At 44.0% G+C, this 20,723-nt stretch overlaps 1 protein-coding gene across 1 annotated transcript in view; it reads left to right on the forward strand.

Moving 5' to 3' along the window:
* The first annotated feature begins 638 nt into the window (after positions 1-638).
* lamp1a (lysosomal associated membrane protein 1a) overlaps positions 639-20,723 on the forward strand; it is a 53,252-nt gene continuing 33,167 nt past the window's right edge. The window contains exons 1-2 of the mRNA XM_070894138.1: positions 639-759; positions 15,487-15,605. Of these exons, the coding sequence (XP_070750239.1) occupies positions 639-759; positions 15,487-15,605 (240 nt within the window). The remainder of the gene's footprint in view (positions 760-15,486; positions 15,606-20,723) is intronic.

Below are 20,723 nucleotides of genomic sequence, written 5' to 3' on the forward strand. Positions count from 1 at the left end.
GAGACGTCTATCTATTCCCCTTACAATTGAATCCCTTATCACTATAGCTCTCCCACTCTTTTTCCTGCCCTCCTGTGCAGCAGAGCCACCCTCGGTGCCATGAGCTTGGCTGCTGCTGTTCTCCCCTGATGAGTCATCCCCCTCAACAGTATCCAAACAGTGGCTACACATTTTGGGACCTCCCGTGGTCGCGAAAGGCACTATATAAATGCAAGTCTTTCTTTTTTTCTTTTAGATTTTGGTCACCTGCCCTAATTTCATCGTTATGTGGCTCGATGTCAAATTTCTTGTCTTATCATACGCTTGTGAAGTGCCTTGAGACGTTTCACTATGTTAAAAAACGCTATAGAAATATAAGTTGTTGTTGTTGTCTTGGGCCAACATTTCTGCTTCAACCAACATCACCGAAAGAGATGTATCCCGGCCACTTATCACAGTGCTGTTTGTGGGATCTTGCTGTGCGCAAATGAGTTGCTGAATTTTGCTCCATTGCACTTCAGAAGTACGTTATCGACTGCAAAGGGAGCCTTTGGGTTGTGACAGGCGCTGTGGAAATGCAACTCTTGGCGTCTGTTTTTTTTCTCTCACTGGATGATTGACAGCCGGCTGGCCCCGCCCCGATGATGCAATCGGGTCACATGAGCGGTGGCTCGAGTTGCAGCTGTTGTCTGACATCCAACCGGCCTCCTCCTCTCTCACTATTCTCCGCCATGATCCGCGCTGTCTCCCGCCGCCTCTTCGGCCCTCTACTCCTGCTCGGTAAGCCGGCGGTGCGTCTGTCGCTGGGCCGCGGGCCTGTCGGCGTGTAACTGTGGCTACCGTGTGTGGTGGGGGTTGACGCGGGCTCGGGCTGAGTCGGGTAGGCCACAGTGCGCGGTTGTGAAGCGGAGAGAAGAGGGGTGGGGGCCGAGCGCTTGTTGACGGCCGGTTCTCTGGGTTTGGGTGAGGATGGGTCGGGGGGAGCTCTCGGCGGGCAGTTGCTGAGGAGGAAGCCCGGCCGCCGCGCAGTGGGGTGGGGGTTGGTCATGTGCGTCGCCGTCACGTGAGGCCTAGAATGATCGAGAACGCGAGCCGCGGGTTTGCTCGCGCTGTGTACAGAACAATGTAAGGAGTCGGCACCTCGAGCCTGCTCCGCCATTCAGTGAGATCATGGCTGATCTTCCACCTCAACTCCACTTTCCTGCACTATCCCCATAACCTCTTGATTCCCTTAATATCCCATTATGCAGGGTGACTTGGACAGGTTAGGTGAGTGGGCAAATGCATGGCAGATGAAGTATAATGTAGATAAATGTGAGGTTATCCACTTTGGTGGCAAAAATAGGAAGGTAGAACATTAGCTGAATGGTGGCAGATTAGATAAAGGGGAGGTGTAACGAGACCTAGGTGTCATGGTTCGTCAGTCATTGAAAGTTGGCATACAGGTACAGCAGGTTGTGAAGAAGGCAAATGGCATGTTGGCCTTCATAGTGAGAGGATTTGAGTATAGGAGCAGGGAGGTCTTACTGCAGTTGTACAGGGCCTTGATGAGGCCTCATCTGGAATATTGTGTTCAGTTTTGGTCTCCTAATCTGAGGAATGACATTCTTGCTATTGAGGGAGTGCAGCGAAGATTCACCAGACCGATTCCTGGGATGGCTGTACTGACATATGAAGGAAGACTGGATTGACTAGGCTTATATTCACTGGAATTTAGAAAGATGAGGGGATCTCATAGAAACATATAAAATTCTGAAGGGATTGGACAGGTTAGATGCAGGAAGAATGTTCCCGATATTGTAAGTCCAAAACCAGGGGTCACACTGTAAGGATAAGGGGTAAGCCATTTAGGACCGAGATGAGGAGAAACTTCTTCACTCAGTTGTGAACCTGTGGAATTCTGTACCACAGAAAGTTGTTGAGGCCAGTTCATTAAATATATTCAAAAGGGAGTTAGATGTGGCCCTTGTGGCTAAGGGGATCAAGGGGTATGGAGAGAAAGCAGGAATGGGGTACTGAAGTTACATGATCAGCCGTGATCATATTGAATGGTTGTGCAGGCTCGAAGGGCCGAATGGCCTACTGCACCTATTTTCTATGTTTCATAGAAGCATAGAAAATAGGTGCAGCAGTACACCGATCGATCCTGCACCACCAATCAATAAGATCATGGCTGATCATTCCCTCAGTACCCCTTTCCTGCTTTCTCTCCATACCCCTTGATCCCCTTAGCCGTAAGGGCCATGTCTAACTCCCTCTTGAATATATCCAATGAACTGGCATCAACAACTCTCTGCGGCAGAGAATTCTACAGGTTAACAACTCTGAGTGAAGAAGCTTCTCCTCATCTCAGTCCTAAATGGCCTACCCATTATCCTAAGACTGTGTCCCCTGGTTCTGGACTTCCCCAACATTGGAAACAATCTACCCGCATCTAACCTGTCCCGTCCCGTCAGAATTTTATGTTTCTATGAGATCCCCTCTCATCCTCCTTAACTCCAATGTATAAAGGCCCAGTTGATCCAGTACTCCTCATATCAGTCCAGCCATGCCGGGAATCAGTCTGGTGAACCTTCGCTGCACTCCCTCAATAGCCAGAATGTCCTCCTTTTCTAGGCAGTCCTCGAACGAGGATGACTTGCTTCCACGAGTTCACAGATATTTCAATGAAGGACCCAATGTTCCAGTCCTGAACTCCAATTGAGGGGGTGGAAGATGCCTGTGTGGATTTTTTTTAACGTGTGGTGACCGTTGCACACCAGCCACCACACGGGCTTGACCGAGCTCGGCCTTTATCCAGTGGCAAGTGTTAACCAGGACGATTGGAGACCTGCTCTGCTGCACGGGCCTAGTGCGCACACATCACAGTTAGCTTATTTAATAATAAAAACAGAAAATGCTCAGCAGGTCAGGCAGCATCTGTGGTGAGAAACAGTTTTTTTTAAATTTCAAAATATACTTTATTCATATAAAAATTTGCACAATACATTCAAAAGCAGTTCAGTACATTTGGATGCGGTCAGCAATTCCATACATTACATTTGGATGCTGACCGCAGTTCCGTTCAATACATTACTTTACATTTCAAGGTACGATTCATACAATCCAGGATACATTGTGGTACTTTCCTCAAGTTACATTTCATGTGTCACCATACGGTACACAGTGAGGGTGCAGTTACATTTCTTTCCAACATGCATTACGCAACAGAACTTGCATTATACATGACACTACATAGAGCACCATCATCTGCAAACACCTATGTATACAAAAGGTTTACCATTGCAGCCCAAAAGGAGTTTTATACTGATTCCATCCCCTGGGTTTACCGTGGCGGAAGGGCTTTAAACTGGCTCTTCCCCACCGTGGCGAGAGAAACAGTATTAATGTTTCAGGTTGATGACCTTCGTGTCAGAACTGGAAAAAGTTAGAGATGTAACAGGTTTTTAAGCAAGTGTGAGGGCAGGGAAAGGGGGGGGAGCGTGGAGGAGAAGGAACAAAATGGAAGGTCTGTGATAGGATGGAAGGCAGAAGAGATTAAGAGACAAAGGGGATGATGCTGCAAGGCAAAAGGAGATGGTAATGGGACAAGTTAAGAAACAAAAGATTAGTCTCGATAGGGTGTAAATGGAGATGGCAGAATCAACAGCTGCCGTGAGAAAGAAAAAAAATAAGGGCAGAGGTTATGGTTTGAAATTGTTAAAATCTATGTTGAGTCCAAAAAGCTGCAAAGTGCCTAATCGAAAGATGAGGTGCTGTTCCTCGAGCGATGAGGTGCTGTTCCTCGAGCATTGAGCTTAACCTCCGTCTTGAACATAAATGAAGGTGAGGCGCAGCACAACAGGCTGGTACCTGAGAAACCTCAGTCCAGCGAGGGAGACTGCATCTTGGGGGAGAGGAGAAAATTGGCAAGCTGTGGGGGGTGGGGGGGTTAAAAAGACCCCACAAGAGGCGAGGGCTCAGGGGCAGCACGGTCCAGCCCACACTCCGATATATGTGCTCACTAGGTCTGTGTAGCAGAGCAGGTCTCCAGTCGTCTTGGTTAATCCTTAAGGCCTAGCTCTGTCAAGCCCGTGTGGTGGCTGGTGTGCAACGGCCACCACACATTTTTTTAAAAATCCACGCACCGACATCTTCCACCCTTCAGGATGTAGTTCGGGATCTGGAATATCATCATCATAGGCAGTCCCTCGGATTCGAGGAAGATTTGCTTCCACTCTTAAAACGAGTCCTTAGGTGGCTGAACAATCCAATACGAGAACCACAGTCCCTGTCACAGTGGGACAGATAGTCGTTAAGGGAAAGAGAGGGTGGGACAGATTTGCCGCACGCTCTTTCCGCTGCCTGCGCTTGATTTTTGCATGCTCTCAGCGATGAGACTCTAGGTGCTCAGCGCCCTCCCGGATGCACTTTGTCCACAGGGTGGTCTTTGGCGGCCTTACGCTAAATATCCGTAACACAAAGGTCCTCCACTAGCCTGTCCTCGCCACATAGCACTACTCCGCAGTCATCAAGATCCTTAATATCCACCTCTGTCTTGAATATACTCAAAAGACTGCGCCTCCCCAATCCTCGGATAGAGAATTCCACAGGTTCACCACCCTCTGAGTGAAGAAGTTCCTCCTCACCCTTAATGGCTGACCCCTTATTCTAAGACTGTGACCCCTGGTTCTAGACTCCCCAACCAGAGGAAACATCCTCCCTGCATCGACCCTGTCAAGCCCTGTAAGAATTTTGTATGTTTCAATCAGATCACCCCTCATTCTTCTAAACTCTAGAGAGCATAGGTCTAGTCTACTCAACCTCTATAAAAAGGGATAATCACCCAACCCCCTTTTTGGGGTGGGTGTGCGGGGGAAGAGAACAGATGTGCTCATGCTTGATTGTGGGGTGACCTTTGCCCCCTAGTGTAATTTTACCCTGGCAAAAACAAAAATGAAAATTGCTGCTGCTGCTTTGATCTGAAATAGAAACAAATAATGCTGGAAACACTCAGCTGGTAAGGCAGCATCTGTAGAGACAGAGTTAACGTTTCAGGTTGACGACCCTTCGTCAGAACTGGAAAAAATTAGAGATGTAATAGGTTTTAAGTGAGTGCAGAGGCAGGAAAAAACAGTCTGTGATCAAGTGGAAACCAGGATTCATTAAATGACAAAAGGGATGATGGTGCGAGGCAAAAGGCGATCGTAATAGGGCAAGTAAAGAACAAAAATGAGTCTAAAAGAGATATAAATGGGAATGACAGAATCAACAGCTGCCATCTGATAAAATATGGGCCGAAGTTATGGTCTGTAATTGTTGAATTCTATGTTGAGAGCAGAAGACTGTAAAGTGTCTGATCGAAAGGCAAGGTGCTGTTACTCGAGCTTGCATTAGGCTTCATTGGAACAGTGCAGGAGGTCAGTGGGAGTGGAGCAGAGAATTAAAGTGACAGGTGTCAAGTTGCGGACTGAGCGGAGGCGTTCTGCAAAGTGGTCACCCAATCTGCATTTGGTCTCCCCAATGTAGAGGAGACCACATTGTGAGCAGCGAATACAGTATACTAAATTGAAACAAGTACAAATAAATCGCTGTTTCACCTGGAAGGAGTGTTTGGGGCCCTGAACGGTGGGAAGGGAAGAAGTAAAAGGGCAGGTGTTGCATCTCCTGCACTTGCATGAAGAAAAAGGAAGACCAATTGGATGTACTGGTGTCGAAGGTGGCATCGTCCGAACAGATGTGACAGATCGGGAAACGAGGAGAATGGAATGGAGTCCTTGCAAGAAATAGGGTGGGAGGGAGTGTATTCAAGGTAACCGTGGGTGAGCTTATAGTGGATATTGGTCGGTAGCCCATCCCCAAAAGTGGAGGAAGGGAAGAGTCAGGTGTGCCATGTGAAAGTGAGGGAAGGGTGGAAATTGGAAGTAAAGTATTGAGTAGGGGAGGTAACCCTCACCCCCCAATGTAATCTGAGCTGGGGTGGGTAACCCTCACCCCCCCCCCCACCCCAGTATAATCTGAGCCGGGGTGGGTAACCCTCACCCCCCCTCCCCAGTGTAATCTGAGCTGGGGTGGGTAACCCCTGGCTTAATCTGAGCCGTGGTAGCAAGGTAACCTTGCCACCTACCTGATGAATCTGCCATAGGATTAATCTTTACCCCCTGCCTGGTGTATTCTGGATCTGGTCAGTGTGGGGCTATCTCTCGACCAATCTTTTTTTTTCTCTCTCTCCCCCTTCATCTTTCTCTTGCTTACTCAAGTGCTCTTTCTCGCTCGCGCTCTTGTCTCTTTCTTCACTCCCCACTTCCACATCCCATCCCTCCATGCTCTTCTACCCCCTCACTCCCTGCCCCTGCTCGTTCTTTCCTCCTCGACCCTTCCTCTTCTCCTGCCGGTTGTCCGTCCCTGCCTCCCTCTCTTTGTGCTCTTTTGTATTTTATGGTAAGTTGATTGTCCTTTTTTTATCTTATGTTTTTGAATTCATTTGCTGCCCACTTTCTCTGCTAAGGGCATTGTGAAAATGGTTATTGGTGTTGCAAAAGCCTATAGTTCTGTAAAATGTAGATTCAAGAAGCTGAGCATTTGTTAACAGATCTTGTCGGGCTTGAGTGTACAATTATTAGTTTAAAGTATGGAAGGTCTTGGCCAAACATGAGAAATTTCTCCATAAGGGACACCAAGCCGCTATTTCACAAGCACAGAAATCACGAGTGGGATATGGTCAGCCTCATGCTTACGTGTGAGGTTTATCTTGATGAGCTAGCTAAACTGTGACTTCTGGACTTAGAATCTTGCAAGTGTGAAATGGTAAATTTAGAAGAATTCTTCGATTATGGCAAGTTATGGAGTTGTATAATATGACAACTTAGTTTGGTGTGAGTGGATAAATCGCATCAGTTAAATGGCCATACAAATTGCATATTTTGATGTGATCCATGCTAAATTAATGGGAGTTTTGATCATACTTGTGACTGTCAGTAACTGAGAGAGTACCGATGAGACTCCAGAAAGGTGAATAAGGCTTTGACAACCACAACTTGTATTTAGATAGCACCCACTAACGTAGAAAATCACCCCTTGGCGCTTTACAGAAGTGAAATCAGACAAAAATGGACTATCTATTATGGTTTTCTCCTGCAATGTTTCTGACTTGGATTCGCAATCACTGTAAATCAATCAATGACAACAGAAGCAGTATTATCTTGTTCCATCAGGCTTGCAGTCTTTGAAATAGAAGCTTCTGTCTTAAGAATTGCCATGTTTTGAATTTTAACCCTATACTGTTCGTTTGCTTTTCCCACAGCATATCTTGTCCCCATTTTCAGCAGTCTTGCACTAATGTCCACCATACGTATATCACTTTCTACTTGTCAGAATCTGCACTGTAATCTCTCCAAAAAAAACTCCCAACTATTTTATACAATTTACAAAAGTTCTAATTGGCATGTACATTGAAAGGAATAATGCAGTGCTTGACACTATTGAGTTGGGGCCACATTCATAACTTATATGCTACCGTAATGCAACATAACTTTTCTTTTAAAATATTTAACCACCTTTATTTAATTTGGTCTGTTAAAGTAAAAATCTCTACCATAAAATCTTCGGCTTGCTACCGTCACTGTTAAATGTTGAAAGGTTTCCTTCATTCTCCAGCACTGCTGATAGAACTGAAACTCAATAGACCTAAAACTAGTGTTCCAGTCATTGTTTCTCACGGAAGTTACTTGTTTCAATCAGAATTCCATCACTATTTTTAAAAATGTAGCACAAAGGGCAGAAATCGTGTCCCGATCAAGCACTGCATGGTACGAGCCGTCAGTTATGTACGCTTGATTTAACTACTTCAGTCAAAGTACTTGAGCCTTTTCAAAAAGTGACACAGTATAGTTGTGTCGATTTATTGTCCTTGGACAGACTGCATTAAGCAGGGTTTATAGAATATCCTGTCTCTGAAGGAGTAATTTTCAGAACTTTTTTCAGAATTCATCCTTCAACTACTTCATCATTGTGCCTCCAGTGGCATCCTTAAGGACCACCATCCAATGTGGACTTGGTGCTTTCTGGAATCGCTATTGTATATTTGGAGAACTTCCGTGTTTAGAAGTGCTTGGGAATAGTCTGCCTATCCTCAATTAAACCTGACTTCATAGAATGATAGAAGGAGGCCATTTGGTCCATATTGCCTGTGCTGGCTCTTTTGAAGAGCTATCTAATTAGACCCACGCCCTTGCTCTTTCCCCATGGCCCTGCACATTTTTCCCTTTCAAGTATCCAATTCCCTTTTGAAAGTTGCTATTGAATCTGTTTCCACCACCCTTTCAGGGAGTGCATTCCAGATCATCACAACTCGCTGCGTAAATATTTTTCCCCTCATGTCGCCTCTGGTTTGTTTGCCAATTACCGTACATCTGTGTCCTCTGGTTACTGATCCAATACCTCGTGAGTATAGTGGTGAGTATCCCCGCCTATCACGCGGGAGACTGGGTTTCAATTTCCCGACGGGGAGGAAGCATTTCCGAATCGTTCTTCACACAGCTCTGCTTTGGAGCAAGTAGGGCTTGCAACCCTTTCTAAAAACAGATACTGATCCTTCTGCTACTGGAAACAGTTTCTCCTGACCCCTTCATGATTTAGGTGTCCTAGTACAAGAAACACAAAGTTAGCGTACAGGTACAGCAAGCAGTTAGGAAGGTAAATGGCCTTTATAGTGAGGGTTGGACTACAAAAGTAAGGAAGTCTTGCTGCAATTGTTCAGTGAGACCATACCTGGAGTACTGTGCACAGTTTTGGTCTCCCTTATCTAAGAAAGGATGTACTTACCTTGGAGTCAGTGCAACAAAAGTTCACTAGATTTCATTCCTAGGATGAGGGTTGTCCTGTGAGGAGAGATTGGGTAGATTGGGCCTACGCTGTCTGGAGATTAGAAGAATGAGGGGTGATCTCATTGAAACATTTAAGATTCTGAGGGGAATTGACAGGACAGATGCTGGCTGGAGAGTCTAGAACTAAGGGGCATAGTCTGATAAGGGGGTGGGCCTTTTAAGACTGAGATGAGTAATTTCTTCACTCAGGGTTGAGAATCTTTGGAATCCTCTGTCCCAAAGAGCTGTGGATGCTGAATCGTTAAGTATATTCGAGGCTGAAACAGCTAGATTTTTGGACTTGAGGAATCTAGGGATATGGGCATGACAGGACAGGAATGTGGAGTTGAGGTCGAAGATCTGTCATATTGAATGGCTGAGCAGGCTTGAGTATGGCCTACTCCTGCTAATTGTTATGTTCTTACGTTCTGCAGCCTCTCAAGGCCTTGACATTTTTCCAAAAGCGCAGAATTGGACATGATACTCTGGCTGCGGCCTAACCAGTGTTTTAAGGTTTAGCATAACTTCCTTGCTTTTGAACTCTATACCTCTAATACTAAAGCCAAGGACCGTTAAACGATAAGAGAATAAGGGGTTATGGGGAGCGGGCGGGGAAGTGGCGCTGAGTCCATGATCAGATCAGCCATGATCTTATTAAATGGCGGAGCAGGCTCAAAGAGCCGTATGGCCTACTCCTGCTCCTATTTCTTATGTTCATATGCTTTTTTAACAGCTTCCCAACTTGTCCTGCCACCAGATTTCTGTACATACATTCTTGCGTCTCTCTGTTCCTGCACCCCTTTAGAATTGTACCATTTTAGCTTGTATTGTCTTTGTATCCTTCATTCCAAAATGTGTTACTTAACACTTCTCTCCGTTAAATTTCATCTGCCCATTTCACCAATCTATGTCCTCCTGACGTCTATTAATATCCTCATTGTTTACTACATTTCTGAGTTTTGCGTCATCTGCAAATTTTGAAATCATGCAAGCAAAATTTTGAAATCATCCAAGAAGTCATGCAAGGAAAGTTAATTCCTTTGATCTCTTGACCTACTTGGGGCACCCTTATTGCGGGTGTATTCGGTGCTTATTTCCGTAGGAAGCTCAGATTGCAGGAATGTGAATTGCAGATTTTCAGAAGTTTCTCGTGAGACAAACTCCTTCCATTAATGCTTTCTAGAATCCCAGGAAAAAGTTATGACTGCAGGATGTTGGAGCTAATTCTCCACTCCTTACAAGCAAGAGAAAAATAGTTCTCAGACATGGTTTAGGTGATAATGTCTGCATAATTGTTGTCATTGTCAGTAACATTGTCCATAGGCATAGTTATCAAGTCATGGATGAGCCAGAGCTTCCTCCAATTAAGCATTGGGAAGATTAAAGCCAGCTTATTCAGCATCTGCCAAAAATTCTACTTGGATGCTAATTCCACTCCCTCTTCCCAGCTGGTTACTCAGGCTGAGTCAAATGGTACAAAACCTGTTTGATCTTGAACAAACTGTGTTTTATCCATCACCAAGACCACTTTTACCTCTAATATTGTTGCAATGTTCATCCATGCTTTTGTTATCTCCAGGTTCTACCTTTCCAGTGCCTTTCTCACTAAAACTGCAGTTCATGCAAAACTCTACTGCCTGCATCCTGCAGTGATCCTTGGCTGTCACTCCCTATCTTCCAACATATAAATTTAAAATCCTCAACCTCAGTTATAAGTCCTGACATGTTCAACCTCATCCAGTGCTCCATTCTAACCTGTGCTCTTCAGTCTACAGATTCTTCTATCTTCCAACATATAAATTTAAAATCCTCAACCTCAGTTATAAGTCCTGACATGTTCAACCTCATCCAGTGCTCCATCCTAACCTGTGCTCTTCAGTCTACAGATTCTGGCCTCCGCTCTACCATTTGCAACACAGTCATCAGCTTTGTTTGACCTACTCTTTGGAACTGTCGCTAAATCCCTCTGCTTTGCTTCTCTTCTGCACCTGTAAAGTCCTCAAACTTTGCAATCTCTTAACCATTTCTCCCTTGTAAACTGCCTTTGGATCTCTGTTAAAGGCACTATACATGTACAAATTGTTCACCTTTTGTAGGGGTGACAGTCTCTGCAAGGAAGTTGCTGTGACTAGCCTTCCATGCAAGTTTTGTTTCAGTCTTTTTCATTTGTATCTTGTTTCTCACCTATATATCTTTTGATTCACATTATTTTTCAAGGTATTACTTGCTGTAGAGTAGTGCTTTGAGGTATTGTCTTCTGTTGAGCATTACTGTCACATTTGGGAATCTTTGGACTTTACACAGGATTTTTTTTTAAGCAAAGAATATTCTCATTTTTATAAAATAAGGCACCGATAGAAAGTAGTTTTACCCAAACACTACACGTGATTCCTTCACTTGTCTGGGTAAATGAAAAAACACTTCAGATCCACTGTGTTGGATAGACAATTGATTATAGGAACAGGAATAGGCCATTCAGCCCCCTGTGCCTGCTCCATCATTCAGTTAGATCATGGCTGATCTGTATCTCAACACCATCTACCCATCATGGCTCCATATTCCTTGATACCCTAGCCTACAAAATCTATCGATCTCTGTCTTGAAGGTTCCAGTGTCCCAGCATCCACAGCCTTTTGGGGAGAGAATTCCAAATTTCTGCTGCCCTTTGTATGGAAAAAGTGCTTCTTGATTTCCCTCCTAAATGGCCTGGCTCTAATTTTAAGATTGTCTCCTCATTCATGATGCTCCCTTCGTAGGAAATAGTTTCTGTGTAACTACCCTATTGAATCCTTTTAACATTTTCAACACCTCGCTCACATCACCTCTCAATCTACTATATTCAAGGAAATACAAGCCACGTTTACACATCCTGCCCTCGTAATTTTACTGTCTAAGCCCCGGTATCATTCCGGTGAATCTGCGCTGTGCCCCCACCAAGGCCAATATATCCTCCTTGAGGTGCAGTGCAGTACTCACGATGGGATCTGACCAAGGCTCGATACTACTAAAGCATAACTTTCTCCCACTTGAGATCGAGGCCAACATTCCATTAGCTTTTTTGATTGCTGTTTCTCTGAAGGTGAGGATAAAAAGGAAAGAGGGACACAGGCAGAGACGGGCTTTTTGAACTGGGCAGACTTGGGGCAGTCAGTTTTGAAGAGAACTGCAAATATTTCAGGGAGGTTTGAAGTCAGAAATTCTGGAGTAGCAAAAAACCTATTTAAGTCATGGAAGACAATTCACTAATGCTCTGTACGCTTGCTTGCTATGAAATAAAGGAGCTTAATACGTATCATGCTTTGCCAAATGTTAACTCTGTTTACCTTCACAGTGGGGCGGACAATAATCAAGGGAATAATGGAGGCATGGGAAAAAGAAACGGCAGTAATCATGGGGGATTTTAATCTACATATCGATTGGTCAAATCAAATCGCACGGGGTAGCCTGGAGGAGGAATTCATAGAATGCATACGGGATTGTTTCTTAGAATAGTATGTTACAGAACCTACAAGGGAGCAAGCTATCTTAGATCTGGTCCTGTGTAATGAGTCAGGAATAATAAACGATCTCCTAGTAAAAGATCCTCTCGGAATGAGTGATCACAGTATGGTTGAATTTGTAATACAGATTGAGGGTGAGGAAGTAGTGTCTCAAACGAGCATACTATGCTTAAACAAAGAGGACTAAAGTGGGATTAGGGCAGAGTTGGCTAAAGTAGACTGGGAACACAGACTAAACGGTGGCACAATTGAGGAACAGTGGAGAACTTTTAAGGAGCTCTTTCATAGTGCTCAACAAAAATATATTCCAGTGAAAAAGAAGGGTGGTAAGAGAAGGGATAATCGGCTGTGGATAACCAAGGAAATAAAGGAGAGGATCAAATTTAAAAAACAATGCGTATAATGTGGCCAAGGTTAGTGGTAAACTAGAAGATTGAGAAAATTTTAAACGACAGCAAAGAATGACTAAGAAAGCAATAAAGAAAGGAAAGATAGATTACGAACGTAAACTTGCGCAAAACATAAAAACAGATAGTAAAAGCTTTTACCGATATATAAAACGGAAGAGAGTGCCTAAAGTAAATGTTGGCCCCTTAGAAGATGAGAAGGGGGATTTAATAATGGGAAATGTGGAAATGGCTGAGACCTTAAACAATTATTTTGCTTCGGTCTTCACAGTGGAAGACACAAAAACCATGCCAAAAATTGCTGGTCACGGGAATGTGGGAAGGGAGGACCTTGAGACAATCACTGTCACTAGAGAGGTAGTGCTGGACAGGCTAATGGGACTCAAGGTAGACAAGTCCCCTGGTCCTGACGAAATGCATCCCAGGGTATTAAAAAAGATGGCGGAAGTTATAACAGATGCATTTGTTATAATCTACCAAAATTCTCTGGACTCTGGGGAGGTACCAGCGGATTGGAAAGCAGCTAATGTAACGCCTCTGTTTTTAAAAAAGGGGGCAGACAAAAGGCAGGTAACTATAGGCCGGTTAGTTTAACATCTGTAGTGGGGAAAATGCTTGAAGCTATTATTAAGGAAGAAATAGTGGGACATCTAGATAGGAATAGTGCAATCAAGCAGACACAACATGGATTCATGAAGGGGAAATCATGTTTAATTAATTTACTGGAATTTTTTGAGGATATAACGAGCATGGTAGATAGAGGTGTACCGATGGATGTGGTGTATTTAGATTTCCAAAAGGCATTCGATAAGGTGCCACACAAAAGGTTACTGCAGAAGATAAAGGTACGCGGAGTCAGAGGAAATGTATTAGCATGGATCGAGAATTGGCTGGCCAACAGAAAGCAGAGAATCGGGATAAATGGATCCTTTTCGGGTTGGAAATCGGTGGTTAGTGGTGTGCCACAGGGATCGGTGCTGGGACCACAACTGTTTACAATATACATAGATGACCTGGAAGAGGGGACAGAGTGTAGTGTAACAAAATTTGCAGATGACACAAAGATTAGTGGGAAAGCGGGTTGTGTAGAGGAGACAGAGAGGCTGCAAAGAGATTTAGATAGGTTAAGCGAATGGGCTAAGGTTTGGCAGATGGAATACAATGTCGGAAAATGTGAGGTCATCCACTTTGGGAGGGAAAAAAAAACAGTAAAAGGGAATATTATTTGAATGGGGAGAAATTACAACATGCTGCGGTGCAGAGGGACCTGAGGGTCCTTGTGCATGAAACTCTTTTTGGGAGTAAACAAAAAACATTAAACCGTGCCCCCCCCGATCTGGGGGAAACACCAAACATTTACAGGCCCTTTTATTTTTTTTTTTGTGGTTTTTTTTGGGCACAAAAACATATTTTTTCTCCAAGTGCCCCCTATAAAAGGGGAGGGGGACACTAAAAGCACCGGCAATTAAAACAAATTAACTTAAAAACATAAAATCAAATTAAAATTTGGTTGCCGGGCGTGATGATGCACTCCAGTCCCTCCGGTGCCCACCTCTCGCGGAAGGCCACGAGCGCACCGGTGGACACCGCGTGCTCCATCTCCAGGGACACCCTGGACCGGATGTATGCACGGAAGAGAGGCAGGCAGTCTGGCTGAACGACCCCCTCGACTGCCCGCTGCCTGGATCGGCTGATGACACCCTTGGCCGTGCCCAGGAGCAGTCCTACGAGGAGGCCCTCAGACCTACCCGCTCCCCAAAAAGTTAGTTTGCAGGTGCAGCAGGTAATCAGGAAGGCGAATGGAATGTTGGCCTTCATTGCGAGAGGGATGGAGTACAAAAGCAGGGAGGTCCTGCTGCAACTGTACAGGGTATTGCTGAGGCCACACCTGGAGTACTGCATGCAGTTTTGGTCACCTTAATTAAGGAAGGATATACTAGCTTTGGAGGGGGTACAGAGACGATTCACTAGGCTGATTCCGGAGATGAGGGGGTTACCTTATGATGATAGATTGAGTAGACTGGGTCTTTACTTGTTGGAGTTCAGAAGGATGAGGGGTGATCTTATAGAAACATTTAAAATCATGAAAGGGATAGACAAGATAGAGGCAGAGAGGTTGTTTCCACTGGTCGGGGAGACTAGAACTAGGGGGCACAGCCTCAAAATATGGGGGGGCCAATTTAAAACCGAGTTGAGAAGGAATTTCTTCTCCCAGAGGTTTGTGAATCTGTGGAATTCTCTGCCCAAGGAAGCAGTTGAGGCTAGCTCATTGAATGTATTCGAATCACAGATTGATAGATTTTTAACCAATAAGGGACTTAAGGGTTATGGGGAGCGGGCGGGTAAGTGGAGCTGAGTCCACGGCTAGATCAGCCATGATCTTTTTGAATGGCAGAGCAGGCTCGAGGGGCTAGATGGCCTACTCCTGTTCCTAATTCTTATGTTCTTATGTTCTTATGTTCTTTGAAGAGATTGAAGAAGCAGTCATATGAAATAAACAAATACCTGATTCAGGTCATAAGGAGATGCAATGTTGCTGGGGTACACTCATTCAAGTGGATAAGAGGGGAGTGAGAGTCACCACCCTTTAAAAATAAATGCTGAGTCTGCTGGAGTGACTGGTGCTACTGAACCGTGGGTATCTATGGCAGACCCGAGTATCTAGCCGTTACCTTCTGTCAAGTGTTTCCAGATGTCACCTTCTGTTGAGTGTTTCAAAATTGTCCATTTTTTTATTACATAATTTTCTTTATGCAGGTTTTGTACAGGTTGCATTAACAAGAAGATTTGAGGTGAAAGCTGGAAATAATACATGTTTGTTGGCTGAATTCTCAGCTAACTTTTCAGTCAGCTATGAAACCATTGATAAAAAGGGGGTAAGTAACATATTTGGTCCTATCGTTTGCTCTCTCTCTCTCTCTCTCTCTCAAGATGGAAGATTTAAAATTAACCCCTACTACTGATCGCCTCCACAAAATATAGCAAAAGCTCACTTAGATGTTGGTAAAAAGAAAATTAATTTGACTTTTGTCAGTTCTGAGGTCAATTGGGAGAGATGTACTTGGTGTTTCAAAAGTAACCTAATGTGCTTTCATCTTCTGTACTGGATAATTTTTAAAATCTAATCAAGTACTGAGTTTACAGTTTAACTAACTGAAATACCCTTTGACTTGCTGAGTTGTTTGTGTTTATCTTTAGGAGAGTACAGCTCTCTCCAGTTATTTAGCACTTCTTGGGAAATATTAATAGGAGGAACAATGGTTGGCAAATAAACTAAATGGCTGTAGGCTACAGAAAGCACCATAAGGGACCTGGGGATATTGGTGGATAGCTCACTGAAGATTAACGGCGCAGTGTGGAGCCGTTGTACAACAATGAATAGCTGGATAAAATAGAGCAATAAATCCTTTTAAGTGGGAATCATAGAAGCAAAGAAGGAGGCCATTTGGCCCATGAACTCTGCCAGCTCTTTCAAAAAGTAATCCAGTTAGTCCCACTCCCCTGCTCTTCCCCATATCCCTGCAATATTTTATCCTTCAGGTATTTATCCAGTACCCTTTTGAAAGCTACAATTGAATCTGTATTCATCAGGCAGTGTATTCCAAATTGTAACCACTCTTCCCGCAAAAAGGTTTGTCCTCATTATGCCTTTGGTTCTTTTACCAATCACCTTAAATCTGTGCCCTCTGGTTATCGACCCTTCTGCCATTGGAAACAGTTTCTCTTTATTTCCTCTATCTAAATCCTTCATTATGTTAAACACCTCTCAAATCTCCTCTTCGCCTTCTCTGCTCTCAAAAAGAGAACAACCTGAGCTGCTTCAGTCTATCCACACAACTGAAGTTCCTCATCCCTGGAACCATTCTAGTAAATCTCTTCCGGACCCCCTCCAAAGCCTTCATGTCCTTCCTAAAGTGTGGTGCCCAGAATTGGACACACTACAGCAGCTGGGGCCGAACTCGTGTTTTATGCAGGTTTAGCATCACTTCCTGGTGTTTGTACTCTATGCCTCTATTTAGAAAGCTCAGGACCCCATATGCTTTATTAACCGCTTTGTTAACTGGTGCTGCCACCTTCTAAGATGAATCTGGACAAGATACTCTGTACAGTCTGGATATTACTTTTCAGCAAGAATATCCAGGCATTGGAGACAGTACAGTTAAAGGGCTAGCAAACTGATAGTTGGTTAAGTAACCTGAGCTATGAGGAGAGGTGGATGAATCCAGGATTGGTTACTGTGGAGAAGAGCAGACTCCGGGGGGGGGGGGGGGGGGGGGGGGAAATGTTATACAAGCTTTTGCGGTGGTTCTTGAATCGATGAACTGAACCCTGAGAATATACTTGAACCAGGGGAGGGGCTCAATCTTAGAAGAGGGAGGGACACAGTTTACATTGAACCTTGAGAAAGAGCAGTGAGTGTGGGAGAATTGGAATGGATATTAGTGACTGAGCAATTGAGTGGTAGTTTATGGGATGCTTCAGGTAAATGGATGCGCAATCTGTTTTGGTCCTATATTTACCTATCTACCACAAAGACCAGTGCTGTTTCCAAGGAGTAGGAATTGGGTATATGTAGCAACCCTCCGTTGTGTGGCTATAATTTCAGTGCAGAGTTTTACTTCTTAAAAGTCTAGAACAGCAGGGACTGAAGTCCTGCCAAGTTTCTGTGCAAGGGGGATTTAAATGCTATACACAAATCTCCTGAAGCCAATATTGCCTAATGACAGGAAAAAGTAAGTGAGCTTATTGGAGGGCAGATGATGATCATAAGTATTCCTATCTAAATGACATGTGCGTAATCTTTTTCTCTCTCTCTCTCTCTCTCTCTCTCTCTCTCTCTCTCTCTCTCTCTCTCACTCGTGCAGTGATCCTGTTTGGTCAAACTACAGGCTTGCAATTCATCATTCAGAACAGTGGCAATTCCTAAATAATGTGCGTTAGCGATTACTCTACAGTAAATGTGCACTTCAACGCTGATGACAATAAGTTATTTACAGTGTGTTCGATGCAAAAAATAATTTCCCCCCCTCCCACGTTAGTGCTTGCTAAGTTTGTAAATAGTCTAAAAGAGCAAAACTGCTTGAAATGTTGAAGACTATTGCTATCTGTGTTAATGACCCAGATTTTGCGGTCAGCAGCGAACAAATGGCAATTGTTCATTACGTTTGCAGCTGCTCACAGACTTGTGGGCTTTTACATTGCGATTTGCTGTTATCAGACAGTCAAAATGGCGTACTCTACAGGGTATTTGGGGCATGTGTGAACAGGATAAGCAACAGTGTGTCTCTTCAACCAATCGGATTAAAGAATCCTTACTGAGGCACACAGTCTAAACCAGGAAGTGTAAGTTAGAATATTTAATTGTGTAAAATAATGTACAGAAAGCCAAATAAAGAGGGAGAAAGAAAGATGGGATTGAGAGATAAGAGACACACAGAAAACATTTTAAATAAAGTAATTTAATTTTTAAAATTTCCAACAATAATTAAAATCTGATGGCATGAGACACCACTTGTAAAAATAAATGTTCAGTGCCAGATAGGTGGTTTGGCAGTAATTAAGATTTTATTGCACCGTTAAAAATTCAGTTACACTTGAATGGACAGCTGTTCGTTGGTTCCGAGTTAGCACCCAGGGAAGTAAGTATCAGTCAATGCATTTAAATTATAAAAACCACAAGAACAAAATAAGACCAACTAGTGAACAAAACAAGACCAACTGGCATATTTAGTGGGTATCTGGTGGGTAAGTACCGCGCCCTTCATGTGTATGAGTGCAGAGTCTATCGGTGAGATACTGTTTGAGTGAAGCTTGTGGAAGAGCAGAGGGAACAATAGCATAGTTGCTATCTTACTGGAATAGTAATCCAGAGGCCTGGACTAATGATCCAGCACATGAGTTCAAATCCCACCATGGCAGCTGGAGAATTTAAATTTGGTTAATTGAATAAATCTGTAACTTTAAAAAGAAAACTAGTATCGGTAATGGTGACCATGAAGCTACAAGATTGTTGTCAAGACCCATCTGGTTCACTAATGTCCTTTAGGGAAGGGAATCTACTGTCCTTACCCTGTCTGGCCTATACGTGACTCCATATGACAACAATGTGGTTGACTCTTAACTACCCTCTGAAATGGCCCAACAAGCCACTCAGTTGTTCAATCTCAACTTGGAACGGGTAATAAATGCTGGCCTTGCCAGCCGCGCCCACATCCCGAGAACGAATTAAAACAGAAAGTCAGACTGCAACTTCTTGAATTCCATGTTTACCTGCGCACGTTTGGGCGCCGGAAGTTGCTGTCCGATTTACCCTTAATGGTGAGCACTGATAGTTATTGCTGTAAAATACAGGCCATTAAATGATTATTTTGCTGTATACAGTGCCATTATCAATACTGGAATTGTTTCAGGGTCTTGTTAAAATGGGCATATTTAGAAGCTGGATGGTGTAGTTCATGAGGTATTCAGCATCTGGTGTTGAGTAGGCTGTGGAAATCATTCGGTGGGCGAGTGCCCAGTCATATTTTCGTTGGGTGGTAAACTTTTGATGTACTCTCATCTCTTTCCTCTGCCCCCTTCTCTTTCCTGCATCCCTCCCAGTGATGTGTAAAAGGCATCCAGGATACAGAGGAAAGACAAATGTTCTACGTTACTGAGCATATTCACTAGTTGGTCTTATTTTGTTCTTGGGGTTTTTATAATTTAAATGGGGGAGGGAGGATGTCCTTTATAATGCAAGTCAGCAACAAACAGCGCTTTGTGTGGCTGCCTGAACCTCCCATTTATAGAGCTTCCTAGAGTTTGCCTTGTATATCCAACCTTCCCTTTCCCATGGATGCCACAACTTCACCTTCCCATTACATGTCAATGACACCTTTGCTTGTTTGACTGCCATAATTAGCTTTTAGCTTGTTCATATTCCAGTCAGCACTCTGGATTGACTGGTACTTCCCTGGGTGTAAACTCAGGACCAACTAATAGCTGTACATTTTATTCCAGTTGCATGATGCGGTTTGACAGCATGTAAAAACTCTGCTCAGTAAAAAGACCTGAAACACTTGTATATGCTGTAAATTCCTCACCATTGCTGGCCGAGATAACAGTTGCTGGAGATGTCTATTTTCGAAGTGCAGTGCATCCACCTGCCAAATTTGGTACTTGATTCTCTGCATATACTTGTCAGGATTGGTTCCCATGTTATTCAAAGAAATGAAGGGATTAATTTGGCACCTTCCTGTCTTGCTGCACTACAGAGGACCACTGCAGAATTGGTTCACCCCTGACCTGCAATGGGGAGGTGGACTTTGAGGAAGGGAGTCATGACAATGTGCAAGAAGACCATTCATTCAATCAGTGAGCCAACATGTTCATTATACTCTACATAATTGGGATTGAAGGTTGTAGCTTTTGATTGTGCACATGGGGTAATTTTCTTCAAAGCTCCAACTTTGCAAGATTTGCCAGGTCTACTTCCCTCTAGACTGCTGCAAGGGGATCTAGGCTGACATGTGAAACAAGCCAAGCTAGACCAAACCTAGTGGTTTACCCAGTTGACCTGCTGTACATTATTCCGATTGCTATTCCAGGTGTTGTCCGGGCATGGGAATGCTGCCACCCAGGATCCTAGTCCTGGACAATCGAATCCCTGTGTTTTCGAAGTGCAATCTAGTCCTGTCATTTGAGGGACCTCAAAAGCTGGATACATTGGTGACCAGGATTTATAGCTTCTGTTGTCCATGGCAGCTGAGGGCTCATCCAGATCGATAGAGGTTTTACTTTGGAATACTTCAGGGCTCCTTGAGCGTCAGAATTACAGCTTGTCTGTAGCACAGAAACAGGCCATTCGGCCCAACTGATCTATGCCGGCATCTATGCTCCACACGAGCTAGCTCCCACCCCACTTCATTTAACCCTATTGGCATATCCTTCTATTCCTTTCTCCCTCGTTTGCTTATCTAGCTTCCCCTTAAATGCATCTCTGCTACTTGTCTCAA

Source organism: Pristiophorus japonicus, chromosome 11 (assembly GCF_044704955.1).
Source record: "Pristiophorus japonicus isolate sPriJap1 chromosome 11, sPriJap1.hap1, whole genome shotgun sequence".
Classification (NCBI taxonomy): domain Eukaryota; kingdom Metazoa; phylum Chordata; class Chondrichthyes; family Pristiophoridae; genus Pristiophorus; species Pristiophorus japonicus.